This window comes from Salmo salar, chromosome 19 (genome assembly GCF_965601325.2).
Source record: "Salmo salar chromosome 19, fSalSal1, whole genome shotgun sequence".
Lineage (NCBI taxonomy): Eukaryota > Metazoa > Chordata > Actinopteri > Salmoniformes > Salmonidae > Salmo > Salmo salar.
In genome coordinates, this window is record NC_138309.1 from 30,537,181 (window position 1) to 30,558,451 (window position 21,271).

General features: G+C 43.8%; 1 protein-coding gene across 1 annotated transcript in view; it reads right to left on the reverse strand.

Moving 5' to 3' along the window:
* Positions 1-11,940, reverse strand: part of LOC106578681 (progressive ankylosis protein homolog) — a 33,593-nt gene extending 21,653 nt beyond the window's left edge. Inside the window, exons 1-3 of the mRNA XM_014157773.3 lie at positions 11,434-11,940; positions 1,545-1,761; positions 1,160-1,278 (exon numbers count right to left, since the gene is read on the reverse strand). Of these exons, the coding sequence (XP_014013248.1) occupies positions 1,160-1,278; positions 1,545-1,761; positions 11,434-11,529 (432 nt within the window). The 5' untranslated portion in view covers positions 11,530-11,940. The remainder of the gene's footprint in view (positions 1-1,159; positions 1,279-1,544; positions 1,762-11,433) is intronic.
* Positions 11,941-21,271: the final 9,331 nt, after the last annotated feature.

Genomic DNA, 21,271 nt, shown 5'->3' on the forward strand with positions numbered 1-21,271 from the left:
TCCGGGCTCTGGCTGGGTCACTCAAGGACATTCAGAGACTTGTCCCGAAGCCACTCCTGCATTGTCTGGGCTGTGTGCTTGGCGTTGTTGTCCTGTTGGATGGTGAACCTTCGCCCTAGTCTGAGGTCCTGAGCAGGTTTTCATCAAGGATCTCTCTGTACTTTTCTCCGTTCATCTGTCCCTTGATCCTGACTAGTCTCCCAGTCCCTGCCACTAAAAAACATCCCCACAGCATGATGCTGCCACCACCATGCTTCACTGTAGGGATGGTGCCAGGTTTCCTCCTGGCGTGACACTTGGCATTCAGGCCAAAGAGTTCAATCCTGGTTTCATCAGACCAGAGAATCTTGTTTCTCATGGTCTGAGTCCTTTAGGTGCCTTTTGGAAAACTCCAAGTGGGCTGTCATGGGCTTTTTTCTGAGGCGTGGCTTCCGTCTGGCCACACTACCATAAAGGCCTGATTGGTGGAGTGCTGCAGAGATGGTTGTCCTTCTTGAAGGTTCTCCCATCTCCACAGAGGAACTCTAGAGCTATGTCCGAGTGACCATCGGGTCACCACCCTGACCAAGGCCCTTCTCCCCGATTGCTCAGTTTGGCCGGGCGGCCAGCTCCAGGAAGAGTCTTGGTGGTTCCAAACTTCTTCCATTTAAGAATGATGAGGCCACTGTTCTTGGGGACCTTCAATGCTGCAGACATTTTTCGGTACCCTTCTCCAGATCTGTGCCTCGACACAATCCAGTCTCGATGCTCTACGGACAATTCCTTTGACCTCATGGCTTGGTTTTTGCTTTGGCATCCACTGTCAACTGTGCGACCTTATATAGACAGGTGTGTGCCTTTCCAAATCATGTCCAATCAATGATCAATGATCAATGGAAACAGGATGCACCCGAGCTCAATTTCGAGTCTCATAGCAAAGGGTCTGAATACTTCTGTAAATAAGGTATTCGTTTTTGGGGGGGGGGGGGGGGTCATTATGGGGTATTGTGTGTAGATTGATGAGGAAAAAGATTTATTTAATCAATTTTAGAATACGGCTGTAACGTAACAAGATGTGGAAAGGGGGAAGGTGTCTGAATACTTAATACACTATATGGTGAATAGGGTGCCATTTGGGACGCAGCCTTGAATCAAGCCATATACTCTACTCAGTACTCACCATGGCGTCCAGCAGTGGGAAAGTTGCCAGGTAGAGGAAAGCCCTCCTGGTCTTGTTACCCACGGAGTCATCCACATGATGCAGCTTATTGATAATGTAGTAACCTAGGTCTGTCTGGGCTAGAGAGGGGAGAGAAGCAGAATACTATAAGGACTGAGGAAATGACACCACTAAGTCAATGTGAAACTTTTGAGATGATAAAACACTAGTGGGTTGGCCTCTTAATTTAATTTAATTTTTTTTTTTTTAAACCTGAACTTAAAGCAGTTTACAACTGACATATCACTGGATTTCAAATCACTTGGAATGAATAAGAATAAATACTAGTAGTTAGTTACTATTAAATGTCATGGTTTGGGACAAAACAACCATGTTTAATCCTCACCTATGAGAACATGAATGATGAATGCCGTAGTGCCTGCTACCGCCATGCACAGCACAGCCTTGCCCCGGTCCCTCTTGCTGTTGACAAACACCAGGCCCACGTTCTTGAAGTCACTCATGGGCCCAGTAAAGAACTTCATTAGGGAATAGGCCAGCCCATAGCTGGCAAGCATCTGAACCGCATCCTCTTTAAAGCCTGCTAAACCCCGGTTTAGAGCCTGCCAAGGACCAAAAGGCCAAGGGAATGGATGGGAAAGAGTGAGAACATATTAGCCCTAAGGTTCAGCATCATACAACCATTATTCATACCAGTATGCACTAGCCTGAGGGGTATACTACAAGTCAGGTTTGAGGAGTTAGCGAGGTAACTTCGGTCAATTGAGTTAAACTCAGGATAAACTGTTAATGCATCTATTAATAGATCATTTTTATTTAACTAGGCAAGTCAGTTAAGAACAAATTCGTATTAACAATGATGACCTAACCCGGCCAAACCCGGACAACGCTGGGCCAATTGTGCACCTCCCTATGGGACTCCCAATCACGGCCGGATGTGATGCAGCCTATATATTTTCCCACATATTAATGCCTCTATTAAACGCCAAGATAGTGACATTTCTCCTTTTCTATTTAAGATTATATTGTTGTGACTACGTTAGTGTTTATTGACCTATTAACGAACTGCTGTGACTGTAAATGGTTAGCTACCTGATATATCCTAGCTCCCTAGTTAACCATTTGTAATCTGAGCATCATATATCATTTCTGAAGAGGTGTCCTTTCAGAATGAGTGGTGCTGAGGCTCTACTGGTGTTGCTATTGTCTGTCGTGGCATGGGCTGAGGAAAGGAGCAGAGTTGAGGGATCAGAGAATGACATTCAACAGTGACAATGAAGAGGTAGCGAGCTGTGTGAGAGATTCAGATTAAGAGCCAAAGGCCTGAGGCGACAGAGACGAACCACAAATGACTGGCCAGGCCACCACACAGCTGCAGTCCACTCCTCTCCCGGCCCTCTTCCCCTGGCAGTCACGTACTCACTCACAGAACTACAATTTAGGGACGATCTCGGGCTGTATTCACAAAGTGTCTCAGAGTAGCATTGCTGATCTCGGATTACTGAACAGGTCCACCTTGTCCATGTAAATCAGAAGATGCAGCTGCTATTTCAGCACTGTAAATGGCGACAAAGCACTGGAAAACGACTTTAGGTGCACTAGAGTGGTTTAGATAAATTCACTCTGAGGTGGTTTAAAGTAAACTGTATTCAAACGTTGACTTTTCTTTTGAGAAAACGTCATGAAACAAGGGCTGCTCGAGTGGAAATTTGAAATGGAAGTTATGGGACTCCCTCGTGTGCTTCTGTTATGGGGAAAAAGTCCACAATGAAACTGACATTAAATGTAAGAATGATACATTTGCATCTGTTGGCCATCAAGTAGGCTATTCATTTCAATGCCATTGTTGCCTACCATTTGATACAATAAATATATGTTGAAATGGAGATATCACTGGAGTCAATGCAAATCAATGTGCCACTTGTGTTCCCTACCTGGCTGGAGCTGGCAAACGGATTTAATAAATATCCTATAACTTCAGTTTGTTATAGCCATGTGTTATTATGTCATTATTAATGGCCATGTTAAGTTAATTCAATTCGAAGTTCTCAATTGTGATCATGGTCACAGCTCTATCATAAATGTATCATTCTCCAAACTTAATGTTAGTTTCATTGTGGACTTTTCCCTGAAATTAGACGTTGCGATATAGAAGACCTGCATCTTGCTCAGAAAACCATGGCAAAGTTGAATTGCAATTCTAAACCCAGATTTTAGTCAGTAGCCTATGCCTATTGAAATAAATAAGTCAATCTAGCAAATGAGACATTTATAACATTTGTAATCTTAACATCTGGCACAACTGCCAGAAAATAGCCAAACATTCGTTTTTTTTAAGTCCGTCCAAGTGTTTCTTGCACAGAGATTGAGATCCTCTGTCCAAGTTTTACCACTCAAACTCTCCTGTCTGATTGATCAGTTATGCACATGCTCAAATGGGATTTATTTACAATTATAAACTGGGTGGTTCGAGCTCTGAATGCTGATTGGCTGACATCTGTGGAATATCAAACCATATACAGTGGGTATGGCAAACATGTATTTTTACTGCTCCAATTACGTTAGTAACCAGTTTATAAAAGCAATAAGGCACCTCGGGGGTTTGTGATATATGGCCAATATACCACGGCTAAGGGCTGTGTCCAGGCACTTCACATTGGGTCTAGTCTAAGAACAGCCCTTAGCCGTGGTATATTGGCCATATACCACACGCACTCAAGCCCTGTTGTTTAATTAAATCTGGGTGGTTTGTGACCTGAATGCTGGTTGGTTGAATCCCATGGTATATCAGACAGTGCACCACGGGTACCGGCAAAACATTTTTTTACTGTCCTACACTGAACAAAAATATAAGACGAAACACAAAGTGTTGGTCCCATGCGCCATGAGCTGAAATAAAAGATCGCAGAAATTTTTCATACGCACAAAAAGCTTAATCCTCTCAAATGTTATGCACAAATTGTTAACATCCCTGTTAGTGAGCATTTCTCCTTGGCCAAGATAATCCATAAACCTGACAGGTGGCATATCAAGAAGCTGATTAAACATGATCATTATACAAGTGCACCTTCTCCTGGGGACAATAAAAGCCCTCTAAAATGACAAGTGTGTGCAAAGCTGTCATCAAGGCAAAGGGTGGCTACTTTGAAGAATCTCAAATAGAAAATGTATTTTGATTTATTTAACAGTTTTCTGGTTACTACATGAGTCCATGTGTGTTATTTCATAGTTTTGTTGTCTTGACTATTATTCTACAATGTAGAAAATAGTCAAAATAAAGAAAAACCCTGGAATGAGGTGTCCAAACTTTTGACTGGCACACACCTTTTTCAGGACCCTGTCTTTCAAAGATAATTTGTAAAACTCCAAATAACTTTACAAAGAAGATCTGTGAAGGGTTTAAACACTGTTTCCCATGCATGTTCAATGAACCATAAACAATTAATGAACATGCACCTGTGGAACGGTCGTTAAGACACAGCTTACAGACAGTCGGCAATTAAGGTCACAGTTATGAAAACTTAGGACACGAAAGAGGCCTTTCTACTGACTCTGAAAAACACCAAAAGAAAGATGCCCAGGGTCCCTGCTCATCTGCGTGAACGTGCCTTAGGCATGTTGCAAGGAGGCATGAGGATTTCAGATGTGGCCAGGGCAATAAATTGCAATGTCCGTACTGTGAGACGCCTAAGCAGCGCTACAGGGAGACAGGACGGACAGCCGATCGTCCTTGCAGTGGCAGACCACGTGTAACAACGCCTGCACAGGATCGGTACATCCGAACATCACACCTGCGGGACACGTACAGGATGGCAACAACTGCCCGAGTTACACCAGGAACGCACAATCCCTCCATCAGTGCTCAGACTGTCCGCAATAGGCTGAGAGAGGCTGGACTGAGGGTTTGTAGGCCTGTTGTAAGGCAGGTCCTCACCAGACATCACCGGCGACAATGTCGCCTATGGGCAAACCCACCGTTGGTGGACCATACAGGACTGACAAAAATGACTCGTCAGTGAAGAGCATGGTTTTGTCTCACCAGGGGTGATGGTCGGATTCGCGTTTATCGTCGAAGGAATAAACGTTACACTGAGGCCTGTACTCTGGAGCGGGACCGATTTGGAGGTGGAGGGTCCGTCATGGTCTGGGGCAGTGTGTCACAGCATCATCGGACTCAGTTTGTTGTCATTGCAGGCAATCAACGCTGTGCGTTACAGGGAAGACATCCTCCTCCCTCATGTGGTACTCTTCCTGCAGGCTCATCCTGACATGACCCTTCAGCATGACAATGCCACCAGCCATACTGCTCGTTCTGTGCGTGATTGTCCTGTGCGTGATTGCCATGGCCAGCGAAGAGCCCGGATCTCAATCCCATTGAGCACTTCTGAGACATGTTGGATCGGAGGGTGAGGACTAGGGCCAGTCGACACATTATTCCACTTCTGTTAGTCACACGTCTGTGGAACTTGTTCAGTTTATGTCTCAGTTGTTGAATCTTATGTTCATACAAATATTGACACATGCTAAGTTTGCTGAAAATAAATGCAGTTGACAGTGAGATGTTTATTTTTTTGCTGAGAACTATATATAGCAAAATTAACCTTTACCAGTTCAATTTCTTAAATATTGTAACAAAATCTGCATAGGAGACAATATACATGTGCCTATACATAATGGATGTGTGTGGAAATATGTAAAAACCCACAGAAATAGAAAGAATAGAACGGGTGTCCCCATTCAAGTTAATGATGGCATAATGGGTGGACTGGCAGAAATTGCAAATGTACCCATAGTAGCAAAGCAGGATGTAAAAGCAGGATGTGTACCTATCAATCTGTTCCGTGATTAGTTTAATGAACTTAACTGACAATACAAAAAAATACATTCCATGAGCAACTTAAGTTAGCATCATTTGAATTAACATTCTACATTACCAGGCAGTCATTGCGAGTGTACCCAGGAGTTTACCAGTCAGGTTCCAAACTCCAAGCCCATTCAACTCATTCTATTTCTATGCTAAGAACACTTTATACCCTGTCGTGATCCTGAACAACTGAATTAGTCATTCAGGCGAATTAGACATTATTTCCACTTAGCTATGCCTCCAGAGAGCGTCCGCAGCTGCCACTTTCCATAGAAGGGAGCTGGGTACGATTTACAGCTGCTCACACGGCCATTACGTATGCATAATCCTAACCTCTTCCGAGACGAACGCTTGGACTCCTACTGCCCACTAGGACTAGGCAACAATACCAGATAGTATGAGTAGGCCTATCATCTGTCATATGACTGGGACTGCTGTGGGTCACTGGTGTGGGGCTATGATATTCATAAGATCTCCACTGAACTGGGCTTTAGTTCTGTGTGCATTATGGACTTTTCAGAAGCCACAAAGATGCACAAGTAGATCAATACATCTACTAATAATTAAAATCAGTCACCACTCATTCAACAAAAAGCTATTCTTCTTTCCATGTTATAGTGGACATCTGTTGCTCACTGTCCTAGATCCCTGCTACAATTCAAGGGCTTTTTAGTTCACATTCACTGCTCTAGATATCACAATAGAGCTTGCCAGCTTGAAGTCCTAAAACCCAGAAATGAGTTACCTCTGGTTGGTTAAGCTATCCCTATTTGTGAAAAAGAATGAGGAAAGAATTGGGTTTTGGGATAAACGCCATAAATGAGGTCAGAGGTTAAGACACTTAAGATATCTTATACGTATTGTTCTATGAGATAATATCAGTCAATTAACATGACTTTTATGAATTATGAAGCCTTTATACATTTTTTAAATACATAAACACTTCAATTCACAAAAAGTGGCGTTGGCCGATTATCCGATTATCTCCTAGAACAAAATGCATCTCCTAAGCCTATTTACCACAGACCTTATTTTGGACGTTTATTCAAAAAACCTAGAGAAATTCCATTAACTTCCCCATAAGCTTTGTCCAATGAACCATGGAGGTGTTAGTGCCTACAAAAAGACACCATTACTATTTCTCTTTATGCATATACAGTGCATTCGTAAGTACTCAGACCCCTTAACCTTTTCCACATTTTCTTACGTTACAGCCTAATTCTAAAATGGATTAAATAAAAAAAATGTAATCAATCTACACACAGTACCCCATAATGACAAAGCAAAAAAATGGTTTAGATTTTTGTTGCCAATTTATAAAAAATAAAAACAAATACAGTATTTACATAAGTATTCAGACCCTTTGATATGAGACTCGAAATTGAGCTCCGGTGCATCCTGTTTCCATTGATCAAGTTGTAGAAACATTTCAAGGATGATTGGAGTCCACCTGTGGTAAATTCAATTGATTGGACATGATTTGGAAAGGCACACACCTATCTATATAAGGTCCCACAGTTGACAGTGCATGTCAGAGAACAAAACCAAGCAATGAGGTCGAAGGAATTTTCCGTAGAGCTCTGAAACAGGATTGTGTCGAGGCACAGATCTGGGGAAGGGTACCAAAAAATGACTGCAGCATTGAAGGTCCCCAAGAACAGTGGCCTCCATCATTCTTAAATGGAACCACCAAGACTCTTCCTAGAGCTAGCTGCCCAGCCAAACTGAGCAATCGGGAGAGAAGGGCCATGGTCAGGGAGGTGACCAAGAACCCGATGGTCACGCTGACAGAGCTCCTATGTGGAGATAGAACTTTCCAGAAGGACAAGCACCTCTGCAGCACTCCACCAATCAGGCCTTTATGGTAGAGTGGCCAGACGGAAGCCACTCCTCAGTAAAAGGCACGAGTCAGCTTGAGTTTCCCAAAAGGCACCTGAAGGTCTCTCAGACCATGAGAAACAAGATTGAACTCTTTGGCCTGAATGCCAAGTGTCACGTCCTGAGGAAACCTAGCACCATCCCTATGGTGAAGTATGGTGGTGGCAGCATCATGCTGCGGGGATGTTTTTCAATGGCAGGGACTCAGGATCGAGGGAAAAATGAACGGCGCAAAGTACAGAGAGATCCTTGATGAAAACATGCTCCAGAGCGCTCTGGACCTGAGACAGGGGCGAAGGTTCACCTTCCAACAGGACAATGACCCTAAGCACACAGCCAAGACAATACAGGATTGGCTTTGGTGACTAGTCCCTGAATGTCGTTGAGTGGCCCAGCGAGAGCCCGGACTAAAACCTGATCGAACATCTCTGGAGAGACCTGTGCAGCAACGCTCACCATCCAACCTGACAGAGCTTGAGAGGATCTGCAAAGGGGAGAAACCCCCCAAATACAGGTGTGCCAAGATTGTAGCGTCATACCCAAGAAGTCTCGAGGCTGTAATCGCTGCCAAAGGTGCTTCAACAAAGAACGGAGTAAAGGGTCTGAATATTTATGTAAATGTGATAGTTTATTTTTAATACATTTGCAAAAAAAATACAAAATAAATGTTTTTGCTTTGTCATTATGGGGTATTGTGTTGATTGAGGGAAAAAAACAATTAAATACATTTTTGAATAATAATGTAACAAACTGTTACGTCAAGAAGGGGAGACACAAATACAATATGACATCCATCTAATCTGGAGGAGGAAATTGTTGTCCAAAATCAAACTTTCAACAGGCACTGACCCAACAATGATGAAGAGTAAATATGCACACTCTCAGCCAATTCTCTCCACGGGTGCCAATAAGATAGGCTATACTGTTCGCTAAATGTAGTTGAGAATTATGATAACTAATAGACATATTAGTATTTTCATTGTCTTCTCTTTACAGTAATAACTATTTTCTTTCCAAACTGTTTTCCAGCAATTATGTTTAGAAATATTGCAATATGCCTGGTAGTGATGGGGGATCAATAGTTACATATCGTGACATTATTTTTGACTATCGTATTATTTTGACAAATTTTCTATTTATTTATTTTTTAAATTGCTAGTTTGCTGTACCGGCACCAAAACTCCATAGCTTTTTAAACAATGAGTCAATTCGATTTCGACCTCTTTCTCATGGCTCGTCCCTCTGCAGCAGACATGGTGAGCAATATGTTTGGCAAATCGAATCGCAATAAATAAAATCACAATATCAATTCTCAATATAATACTGGATAGCAATACATAACGCAACGGAACCTAAGTATCGTGATAACATCGTATTGTGAGGTCACTGGCAATTCACAGCACTAATGCCTGGCTGTGCCTCTACTTTTCAATGACAGTCGCAACTCAACAATCATATAGGCTATTTGGTATTTGACGCCAGGGCTCTACCGTGGGACCATTTTATTAGCATATGCGCCTAAATACTTTGCTGTGCGACCTGGAATTTGAATTTAGGAACACCAGTGCACCTAGAACATTTAAGATTCTAGCTTTATTTCTTCATACACCACATGGCCAAAGTCATGGGCATTACTATGGAGTTAGTCCCCCTTTGCTGCTATAACAGCTCCACTCTTCAGGGAAGGCTTTCCACTAGATGTTGGAACATTGCTACGGGGACTTGCTTCCATTCAGCCACATAAACATTTGTGAGGTCGGGCACTGATGTTGGACAATTAGGCCTGGCTCACAGTCGGCGTTCCAATTCATCCCAAAGGTGTTCAATGGGGTTGAGGTCAGGGCTCTGTGCAGGCCAGTCAGGGCTCTGTGCAGGCCAGTCAGGGCTCTGTGCAGGCCAGTCAGGGCTCTGTGCAGGCCAGTCAGGGCTCTGTGCAGGCCAGTCAGGGCTCTGTGCAGGCCAGTCAGGGCTCTGTGCAGGCCAGTCAGGGCTCTGTGCAGGCCAGTTGAATGATTTCCTTATATGAACTGTAACTCAGTAAAATCGTTTAAATTGTTGCATGTTGCATTTATAATTTTATGTATAGTTTTCATTGGGAAGGCAGATAAAGCGTTTTTATCAAAAGCAATCCCTTTTGCATGAGAAAACACAGAATCCTAGTAATTGCTACACATGCTTAATTACGTCACTTTTGTTTTGAGCCGACTTCGCAGGGCACCCGACTCACGCCCCGGAGGCAGCCAGGTTCCAAATAGAATGCATTCAACTTTCAGCCGAAGCAAAACACCTACACGGGCACCCGGGCGGGATTAATCGAACTGTGTGTCCCCCTAACTTTGCCAACAGACAAAACACTGAATGGATCAGTGGTTCACCAATCAGGGCCTCACAAGGAGCGATGTGAAATTACACCATTTTTTGAGGGGGAGAAAGCTTCTTTGGGACAATCAGTTGATTTCTTATACACAAATGTTCATGTAACATTCCCATGAAACGTGACTATAACATTAATATCAATTATATTCTGAGAACATTGCAACCATGTTCTGTGGGAAGTAATGTTCTCCCAACTCTCAGAAAACTGGACACATGAATGTTCTTGTAATGGAAAATATGCTTACTTTCCTTATGAAACACAATTTTCCACCGCCATAGAGTGATTTAATGTTAATCTGGATGTTGTATATCTGTTCAACCAATCAGGTTGAAACTACCAGACCATGGGCTATGTTTATTTTATGCCTGTTGCTGTGGCAGCATCGCATTGGTGGAAACCAAGACTACTCTCAGGGCAGACCTGGTTGTGGCAAGAAATGTTGGCGTCATGTCTGGGACTATTTTAGCATTTTAGCTAACCCGTTTCCTAACCTTAACCTAATGCTCCTAACACGTAAAACACAAAAAAAATCTCACCCACCAAGCACGTTATTGTATGGTCAATGCTGTGTCGAATTTGGTCCCCCCCAAAAAATGTATGGCTTATTTGCTATTTATTTAATTGAATATAAGTTTCATAAGGCTTAAATTGTTAGGAGTATTGATATAAGTAGAACACATGATTTCCCCGTAACTTTGCGGAAAAAAACACTTATCGGAGTTATATGGAGATTGCTAAGCATATTCATGTTATGATGCTAGTAGCGTTGCATTTCTCCATTGAATACAAGCGGTTGAAATCAACAACCCTAATCATTTATTTGGACGGTAAAATGACCCGTCTCAATATCGCCATCTGCCGGCTTTTAAATTATACACGCGCCTATTCTGAATTGATCAAATTCTGGAATTGTAGGCCAATACTAGTGGTGGTCTGATGGATAGATAAAACATTCTGTACCATGTTGAATGCTTAGTTCAAGTCAAATCAAACAAGCGCTAGAAGTTAGTAGGACCGTGTTTTGACAGAGCCTGACATCTAGCTAATTGTTGACGTTCATTCGTCACTTGCCTCAAACCCCAATGTTGGCTACCGACTAGCACATATCCTATGCAAATATCGCTGTCTCATGACAATTTGATGCCGCCGACCTACCTGTTCACCGAGGTCGATGGCTACATTGGTAATAGCCATGGGCACCAGAAAGCGGATGAGAGGCCAATATGGAATGAGAAATGGAAATTCCAACATAGTATAGCCGGGGTGACAGAACCAGGGGCATCTGCTTCAGTCGTGATTATTTAAAATATTACGTTAAATCGGTAGAATAGATTGTAGGTAGGCACTTCACTTCTCGTTAAATAAATGTCAATTCAACTGACAACCAAAGTCAGAACGCTCCCCGCATCGCTGGATCCAAGAAATACGCTTCGGTGTGCAGAGGAGGCGAAGGTCATAAGAATTATTGCAGATGGGCGTTTCTCCATTGCGCGACAACGTTGGAGAAAATGACAGCTAGCTGCAGACAATCCAGCGAGAACCTCAGCTTGTATCACAACAATGAGGGAATCCCAGAAAGCTTTGAATTCCAGCAAGCCATCCCCGCCTTGCCTGAAACCAAACCACACACGTGGGTCGGCACCAAATTTAAACCCTCTCCTACTCCTGACGTCATGATTTATAGGTAGACAAATCAAATTGTATTGGTCGTGTACACACATATTTAGCAGACGTTATCGCTGGTGCAGCGAAATGATTATGTTTCTAGCTCCAACAGCGCAGTATACTTATAATGGTCAGAGTGAGGTGTTCTCTTATTTGTGTCTGGAAGTAGCTAGCAAGGTAGCTAACACGACGCTCAGAATTGACGAACGACCCAGAGCGCGTTCTGACTCACAATAAGGCCCAAGAGGTAGAGCTGTAACAGGTAAAGACATGGCATTGTTCTGTCCGACGCGATACAATGCCTTATTGCTTTAATAAAACGTACATTTACCCACATATTTAATTGTCATTAAAGCTTTGTTTTGATAAGTAAATTCATACAATTTAATTCTTCCACCAGAAGATTTAGTCTGGACAAAAATGTGGTTGTTAGTTATTTTGGTCATGTTGCTAATTCTTTTGCATAGTTGCTATGCAGAAGGTCTGGTCGTCCGTTTTTAACAAAATTTACAACTATTTACATGTGACTGTATTCAAGATACAGCACTGCCTCGCGTGCCTTATTGATTTTATAAAACTGTTACCAACATAACATTGCATAGTTGCAATGTAGGATGGTGGTCCGTTGTAAACAAAATGTTTGCTATGCAGGCTGGATAATGTTCTTGTCACTTGCTAGCTAACCAACTTCAGATAACTCTGTCACGTCAAACATTGAACCTGGATTGACAGTATAGCTGCATTTTCGTTGTTTTTTTCCCTATGGGCATTTACTTCGATTTGTCCATGATAATGACGTTGATGCGTGATTTCGTCTAGCTCAGAAAAAAGTTGACTCATCTCGTCTGGGCGTCGTTCAATCTATGTATGGTACTACAGAGATCGAAATTAAAAAGTTAAACATTGTTTTTTGAGATTGGACAGGCGCTGTACCAAACTAAATGCTAGGCTGGAAGCAAGGGGAAATAATGCGCAAGTTGAGATAAATACAAGAAATGATTCGGACATGAACATGATATTCTTATGGCGGTGCAGTGATTATTTTCAGATGGAACTGTTTGCAGGCATAATGTGCCTGTGACAGCCAATACAGCACAACCTCCCTTCTTGGATGGATGGATTCATGGATTCTACAAGTCAGAAACATTGCACAGGGATGTTGGTCCATGCTGACGCGATGGCATCACACAGTTTCTGCAGATTGGACAGCGGTACACCACCGCCACCAGCCTGTACCGTTGATACCACGACCTCCCTTTGCCTCCAGAACAGCCTGAATTCTTCGGGCATGGCTTCTACAAGTCAGAAACATTGCACAGGGATGTTGGTCCATGCTGACGCGATGGCATCACACAGTTGCTGCAGATTGGACAGCGGTACACCACTGCCACCAGCCTGTACCGTTGACACCATGCAGGATGGGTCCATGAACTCATGCTGCTTAAGCCATCCTTTTTTTTCTTTTTTTTTCTTATTTTTTTCCAAGATGGCGTAGCAGTTCAGACGTCCTCTACCCTCCTCTTGTCGTGTCCCGTGTATATATATATTTACATATTTTTTTTTTTCTTCACTTATCTTTTTATATATATATATATATATATATATATATATATATTTTTTTTTTTTTTTTTTAATTCTAAAAACTCAACCTCAAAGCACTCTCCTGCAACCCGCCTCACCAATTTAAAAAAGAAAGTATTATTTACCTCATCTGAATTTCACAACAGAAGCTAGCAAGAGGTTAGCCATTTTCACTGGCTAACGTTGAAGTTCAGCTAGCCACGGTTAGCTGTCCTCAGCTATCCATTAGCTCGAAAAGCTATCGCCAGTTTTTGTACAGCGCGACTCAGACCAGAGCATACCGGACCTATTCTCTCTCCTTTCCCCGATTTCTACCGCAGGCTCTGGACATTTACACCTGGATCTTGCAGCCAACTAGCTGCTACCTGAGTGACTATTGGCAACGTCGGTCACGGAATTAACACACATTATTACGGAGCTAGCCAGCTAGCCAGCTGAAGAGCTCCGTCAGCCACTCCTGGGCTATTCCTGAGCTAGCCAGCTGAAGTGTCTCCTCGGCTACAACTCACCTATCCTGACCCGTTTTACTGCCGATGCGGAGCCCCATCGGGTCTTCACGACTGGACCACCGACGTTATCTGCCCGAGGGAGTTATCCAACTGGTCCCTCCGTCGCGACGTAACCTGATCGCCCATCTGCGGCCCGCTAATCGTTAGCTGTCTTTTCGGCTGCGATCTGAATAGGTCTATCGGACACTTTTCTTGGGCCACTATAACTAACTATTTTGCCAACTTGGACTGGTCCCCCCTTCCACACGGAACCCCACTAACCCACAGACGGAAACGCACGAGGTGGCTAAAAACAGACCTCCCTCCCATCTTCCACCAGCTTGCTACCTATGGCCCGGCTAGCTGTCTGAATCTCACTGGACCCTTTGATCACTCGGCTAAGCATGCCTCTCCTTAATGTCAATATGCCTTCTCCATTGCTGTTCTGGTTAGTGTTTATTGGCTTATTTCACTGTAGAGCCTCTAGCCCTGCTCATTATACCTTATCCAACCTCTCAGTTCCTCCACCCACACATGCTATGACATCTTCTGGTTTCAATGATGTTTCTAGAGACAATATCTCTCTCATAATCACTAAATGCCTAGGTTTACCTCCTCTGTACTCACATCCCACCATACCTTTGTCTGTACATTATACCTTGAAGCTATTTTATCGCCCCCAGAAACCTGCTCCTTTTTCTCTCTATTCTGAACGTCACAGACGACCAATTCTTATAGCTTTTAGCCGTACCCTCATACTTATTCTTCTTTGCTCCTCTGGGGATGTAGAGGTGAATCCAGGCCCTGCAGTGCCTGGCTCCACTCCTACTCCCCAGGCGCTCTCTTTTGATGACTTCTGTAACCGTAATAACCTTGGTTTCATGCATGTTAACATTAGAAGCCTCCTCCCTAAGTTTGTTTTATTCACTGCTTTAGCACACTCTGCCAACCCGGATGTCCTAGCTGTGTCTGAATCTTGGCTTAGGAAGTCCACCAAAAACTCTGAAATCTTCATCCCTAACTACAACGTTTTCAGACAAGATAGAACGACCAAAGGTGGCGGTGTTGCAATCTACTGCAGAGATAGCCTGCAGAGTTCTGTACTGCTATCCAGGTCTGTACCCAAACAATTTGAACTTCTACTTTTAAAAATCCACCTGTCCAAAAACAAGTCTCTCACCGTTGCCGCCTGCTATAGACCCCCCTCGGCCCCTAGTTGTGCTCTGGACACCATATGTGAACTGATTGCCCCCCATCTATCTTCAGAGCTCGTGCTACTAGGTGACCTAAACTGGGACATGCTTAACACCCCAGCCATCCTACAATCCAAGCTTGATGCCCTCAATCTCACACAAATTATTAATGAACCCACCAGGTACAACCCCAAAGCCGCAAACACTGGCACCCTCATAGATATCATCCTAACCAACGTGCCCTCTAAATACACCTCTGCTGTTTTCAACCAAGATCTCAGCGATCACTGCCTCATTGCCTGGACCCGTAATGGGTCAGCGGTCAAACGACCTCCACTCATCACTGTCAAACGCTCCCTGAAACATTTCAACGAGCAAGCCTTTCTAATCGACCTGGCCCTGGTATCCTGGAAGGATATTGACATCCCGTCAGTAGAGGATGCCTGGTTATTTTTTTTAAATGCCTTCCTCTACATCTTAAATAAGCATGCCCCTTTCAAGAAATGTAGAACCAGGAACAGATATAGCCCTTGGTTCTCCCCAGACCTGACTGCCCTTAACCAACACAAAAATATCCTGTGGCGTTCTGCATTAGCATCGAACTGCCCCGGCGATATGCAACTTTTTAGGGAAGTTAGAAACCAATACACACAGGCAGTTAGAAACGCCAAGGCTAGCTTTTTCAAACAGAAATTCGCTTCGTGCAACTCCAACTCTAAAAAGTTCTGGGACATTGTAAAGTCCATGGAGAATAAGAACACCTCCTCCCAACTGCCCACTGCACTGAGGATAGGAAACTCTGTCACCACCGATAAGCCCACTATAATTGAGAATTTCAATAAGCATTTTTCTACAGCTGGCCATGCTTTCCACCTAACTACCCCTACTGCATTCAACAGCACTGCACCCCCCACAGCTACTCGCCCAAGCCTCCCCCATTTCTCCTTCTCCCAAATCCATTCAGCTGATGTTCTGAAAGAGCTGCAAAATCTGGACCCCTACAAATCAGCTGGGCTTGACAATCTGGACCCTTTCTTTCTAAAATTATCTGCCGAAATTATTGCAACCCCTATTACTAGCCTGTTCAACCTCTCTTTCGTGTCGTCTGAGATTCCCATAGATTGGAAAGCAGCTGCTGTCATCCCCCTCTTCAAAGGAGGTGACACTCTTGACCCAAATTGCTACAGACCTATATCCATCCTACCCTGCCTTTCTAAGGTCTTCGAAAGCCAAGTCAACAAACAGATTACTGACCATTTCGAATCCCACCGCACCCTCTCCGCTATGCAATCTGGTTTCAGAGCTGGTCATGGGTGCACCTCAGCCACGCTCAAGGTCCTAAACGACATCGTAACCGCCATCGATAAGAAACAATACTGTGCTGCCGTATTCATTGACCTGGCCAAAGCTTTTGACTCTGTTAATCACCACATCCTCATTGGCAGACTCAGTAGCCTTGGTTTCTCAAACGATTGCGTCGCCTGGTTCACCAACTACTTCTCTGACAGAGTTCAGTGTGTCAAATCGGAGGGCCTACTGTCTGGACCTCTGGCAGTCTCTATGGGGGTACCACAGGGTTCAATTCTTGGGCCAACTCTTTTCTCTGTATACATAAATGATGTCGCTCTTGCTGCTGGTGAATCTCTGATCCACCTCTACGCAGACGACACCATTCTGTACACTTCTGGCCCTTCTTTGGACACTGTGTTAACAACCCTCCAGACGAGCTTCAATGCCATTCAACTCTCCTTCCGTGGTCTCCAACTGCTCCTAAACACAAGTAAAACTAAATGCATGCTCTTCAACCGATCGCTGCCTTCACCTGCCCGCCTGTCCAGCATCACTTCTCTGGATGGTTCTAACTTAGAATTTGTGGACAAGTACAAATACCTAGGTGTCTGGTTAGACTAAACTCTCCTTCCAGACTCACATCAATCATCTCCAATCCAAAGTGAAATCTCGAATTGGCTTCCTATTTCGCAACAAAGCATCCTTCACTCATGCTGCCAAACATACCCTCGTAAAACTGACCATCCTACCAATCCTCGACTTCGGCGATGTCATTTACAAAATAGCTTCCAATACCCTACTCAACAAATTGGATGCAGTCTATCACAGTGCCATCCGTTTTGTCACCAAAGCCCCATATACTACCCACCACTGCGACCTGTACGCTCTCGTTGGCTGGCCTTCGCTTCATAATCGTCGCCAAACACATTGGCTCCAGGTCATCTACAAGACCCTGCTAGGTAAAGTCCCCCCTTATCTCCGCTCACTGGTCACCATAGCAGCACCCACCTGTAGCACGCGCTCCAGCAGGTATATCTCTCTGGTCACCCCTAAAGCCAACTCCTCCTTTGGTCGTCTCTCCTTCCAGTTCTCTGCTGCCAGTGACTGGAACGAACTACAAAAATCTCTGAAACTGGAAACACTTATCTCCCTCACTAGCTTTAAGCACCAGCTGTCAGAGCAGCTCACAGATCACTGCACCTGTACATAGCCCATCTATAATTTAGCCCAAACTACTACCTCTTCCCCTACTGTATTTATTTATTTATTTATTTTATTTATTTTGCTCCTTTGCACCATATTATTTATATTTTATCTCTGAACTTTCTTCAAACTACAAATCTACCATTCCAGTCTTTTTCTTGCTATACTTTATTTACTTTGCCACCATGGCATTTCTTTTTGCCTTTACCTCCCTTATCTCACATCATTTGCTCACATTGTATATAGTCTTATTTTTTTATATTTTTTTCTACTGCATCATTGATTGTATGTTGTTTTACTCCATGTGTAACTCTGTGTTTTTTGTATGTTGTCGAACTGCTTTGCTTTATCTTGGCCAGGTCGCAATTGTAAATGAGAACTTGTTCTCAACTTGCCTACCTGGTTAAATAAAGGTGAAATAAATAAATAAATAAATAAATAAATAAAAGCCAAATCCTCATTCTGCCATCAGCATGACGCAACAGGAACCGGGATTCGTCGGACCAGGCAATGTTTTTCAGCTTCTTCTTGTTTTCAGCTGATAGGTGTGGAACTCTTTGCGGTCGTCTGCTGGAAATCCTTGATAAGGATCGACGAGTTGTGTGTTCCGAGATGCTGTTCTGCACACCACTGTTGTACTACGCCATTATTTGTCTGTTTGTGGCCCGCCTGTTAGCTTGCACGAATCGTGCCATTCTTCAACCTCTCATCAACGAGCGGTTATCGCCCACAGGACTGCCGCTGACTGGATTTTTTTTTTGTCGCATCATTCTTGGGAAACCCTAGACAATGTCATGCGCGAAAAGCCCAACAGGGCGTCCGTTTCTGTGATACTGGATCCGGCGTGCCTGGCACCGATGATGCAAAAAAAATAAAAAAAATAAAATAAAATGCATGAAATGAAATGTATGCATTCACTACTGTAAGTCGCTCTGGATAAGAGCGTCTGCTAAATGACTAAAATGTAAATGTATGATCATACCATGTCCAGTCGTTTAAGTCACTAGTTTTGCCCATTTTTAACGTTCAATTGAACAGTAACTGAATGCCTCAATGCCTGTCTGCCTGCTTTATACAGGAAGCCACGGCCATGTGACTCACTGTATGTAGGAGCGACCCATTTTTGTGAACGGGATGGTGTACCTAGTAAACTGTCCGGTAAGTGTATATACACTACATTACCAAAATTATGTGGACACCTGCTCGTCGAACATCTCATTCCAAAATCATGGGCATTAATATGGAGTTGTTCCCCCTTTGCTGCAATAGCAGCCTCCACTCTTCTAGGAAGGCTTTCCACTAGTTGTTGTAAAGTTGCTGCGGGGACTTGCTTCCATTCAGCCACAAGAGCATTAGTGAGGTTGGGCACTGATGTTGGGCAATTAGGCGTGGCTTGCAGTCAGTGGGCAAAGCATTGGCTGGTGTGGTGTAAAGCTCTCCGCCATTGGACTCTGGAGCAGTGGAAACGCTTTCTTTAGAGTGATGAATCACGCTTCACCATCTGGCAGTCCAACGGACTAATCTGGGTTTGGCGGATACCAGGAGAACGTTACCTGCCCCAATGCATAGTGCCAACTGTAAAGTGTGGTGGAGGAGGAATAATGTTCTGGGGCTGTTTTTCATGGTTCGGGCTAGGCCCGAGATCGGTGTGGAAGAACTTGACTGGCCTTGACTGACCTCAACCCCATCAAACATCTTTTGGATGAATTGGAACGCTGACTGTGAGTCAGGCCTAATCGCCCAATATCAGTGCCCGACCTCACTAAAGATCTTATGACTGAATGGAAGCAAGTCCCTGCAGCAATGTTCCAACATCTAGTGGAAAGACTTCCCAGAAGAGTGGAGGCTGTAGCAGCAAAGGGGGGACCAACTCCATATTAATGCCCATGATTTTGGAATGAGATGTTTGACAAGCAGGTGTCCACATACATTTGGCCATGTAGTGTATATTATATAATGGTGTGAATGGACAGTATATGAATAGAAATGGTGAGTACAGCAGTAGTTATATAGGATGAGCCTTGACTATAATACAGTATATACATATGAAGCAGGTAAAGGGATTTATAAATACGTTTGATTGATTGAGTATGTAAACATTATTAAGGTGACCAGTGTTCAATGGCTATGTTCACAGGGCAGCAGTCTCTAAGGTTCAGGGTAGAGTACCGGGTGGTAGACGGCTAGTAACAGTGACTAAGGGCAGGGTACTGGGCGGAGGCTGGCTAGTGGGGACTCTTAACAGTCTGAAGGCCTGGAGATAGAATATGTTTTTCAGTCTCTCTGTCCCAGCTTTAATGCACCTGTACTGTCTCTGCCTTTTAAATGATAGCGGGTTGAATAGGCAGTGGCTCGGGTGGCTGAGGTCCTTGATGATCTTATTGGCCCTCATGACACACCGGATGCTGTACTGTAGTCAGTGTGCCCCCAGTGATGTGTTGGGCTGACTTCACCACCCTCTTGAGAGCCTTGTGGTTGCGGATTATGCAATTGCCGTACCAGACGGTGATACAGTCCGATAGGATGCTCTCAATGGTGCATCTGTCGAAGTTTGTGAGGGTCTTAGGGGCCAAGCTGAATTTCTTCAGCCTCCTGAGGTTGAAGACTTGCTGTTGTGCCTTCTTCATCCAACTGTCTGTGTGGTGTGACCATTTGATGAACTTCAAGCTTTTCACCCTCTCCACTGCGGCCCAGTTGATGTGGATGGGGGCATGCTCTCTCTGCTGTCTCCTGAATTCCTTCATTTGTTGAAGGAGATGTGATTTTCCTGGCACCTCTCTGCCAGGGCCCTCACCTCCTCCCTGTAGGCTGTCTCATCGTTGTTGGTAATCAGGCCTACCATTGTTGTGTCGTCAGCAAACTTGATGATTGAGTTGGAGATGTGCGTGGCCACGCAGTCATGGGTGAACAGGGAGTACAGGAAGGGGCTGAGCACGCACCCTTGTGGGGCCCCAGTATTGAGGATCAGCGTGGTGAAGGTGTTGTTGCCTACCTTCACCACAGTTGAATGCAGAGTTTGTAGGCCTATGAGGGTTGCTGAAGAAGCAAAAGTCCAAACTATAAAGGTAGCAGCTGATTAAACTTCAAAACACACACAAACTACTAGCCTACATGGAATATTTTTACAGTATCCTCAAGATCCTACGCTATAATGTTTTATGGGTTGTGCAGTAAAATTGATGCCTTTAGGAAGGAAAAAAAAATTCAGGAACCTATATAGAAAATTGGTGCAATAATATACTTGTAAACTTGCAACATTGTATCCCAATGACTAACTTTGTACAACTCGATCAGGGATCTAACCCACAACGTTGCAATCTCATGGTGATACTCTAGCCACAATGCCACTGAGTTGAGAAATGTAGGCCCTATAAAACTGTTGAATCTGTGGCAGTGTGTTAAATTGTCAGTTTGGCCCAGGGCCCCCTGGGTACTTTGGACCTGTTTTAATTTGAAAGCTATTAAACTAGTTATGTTTGCAACGACTAGGTGTCAAAGCAACATGATATATTAATAATACAGTTGAAGTTGGAAGTTTACATATGCTTAGGTTGGAGTCATTAAAACTAGTTT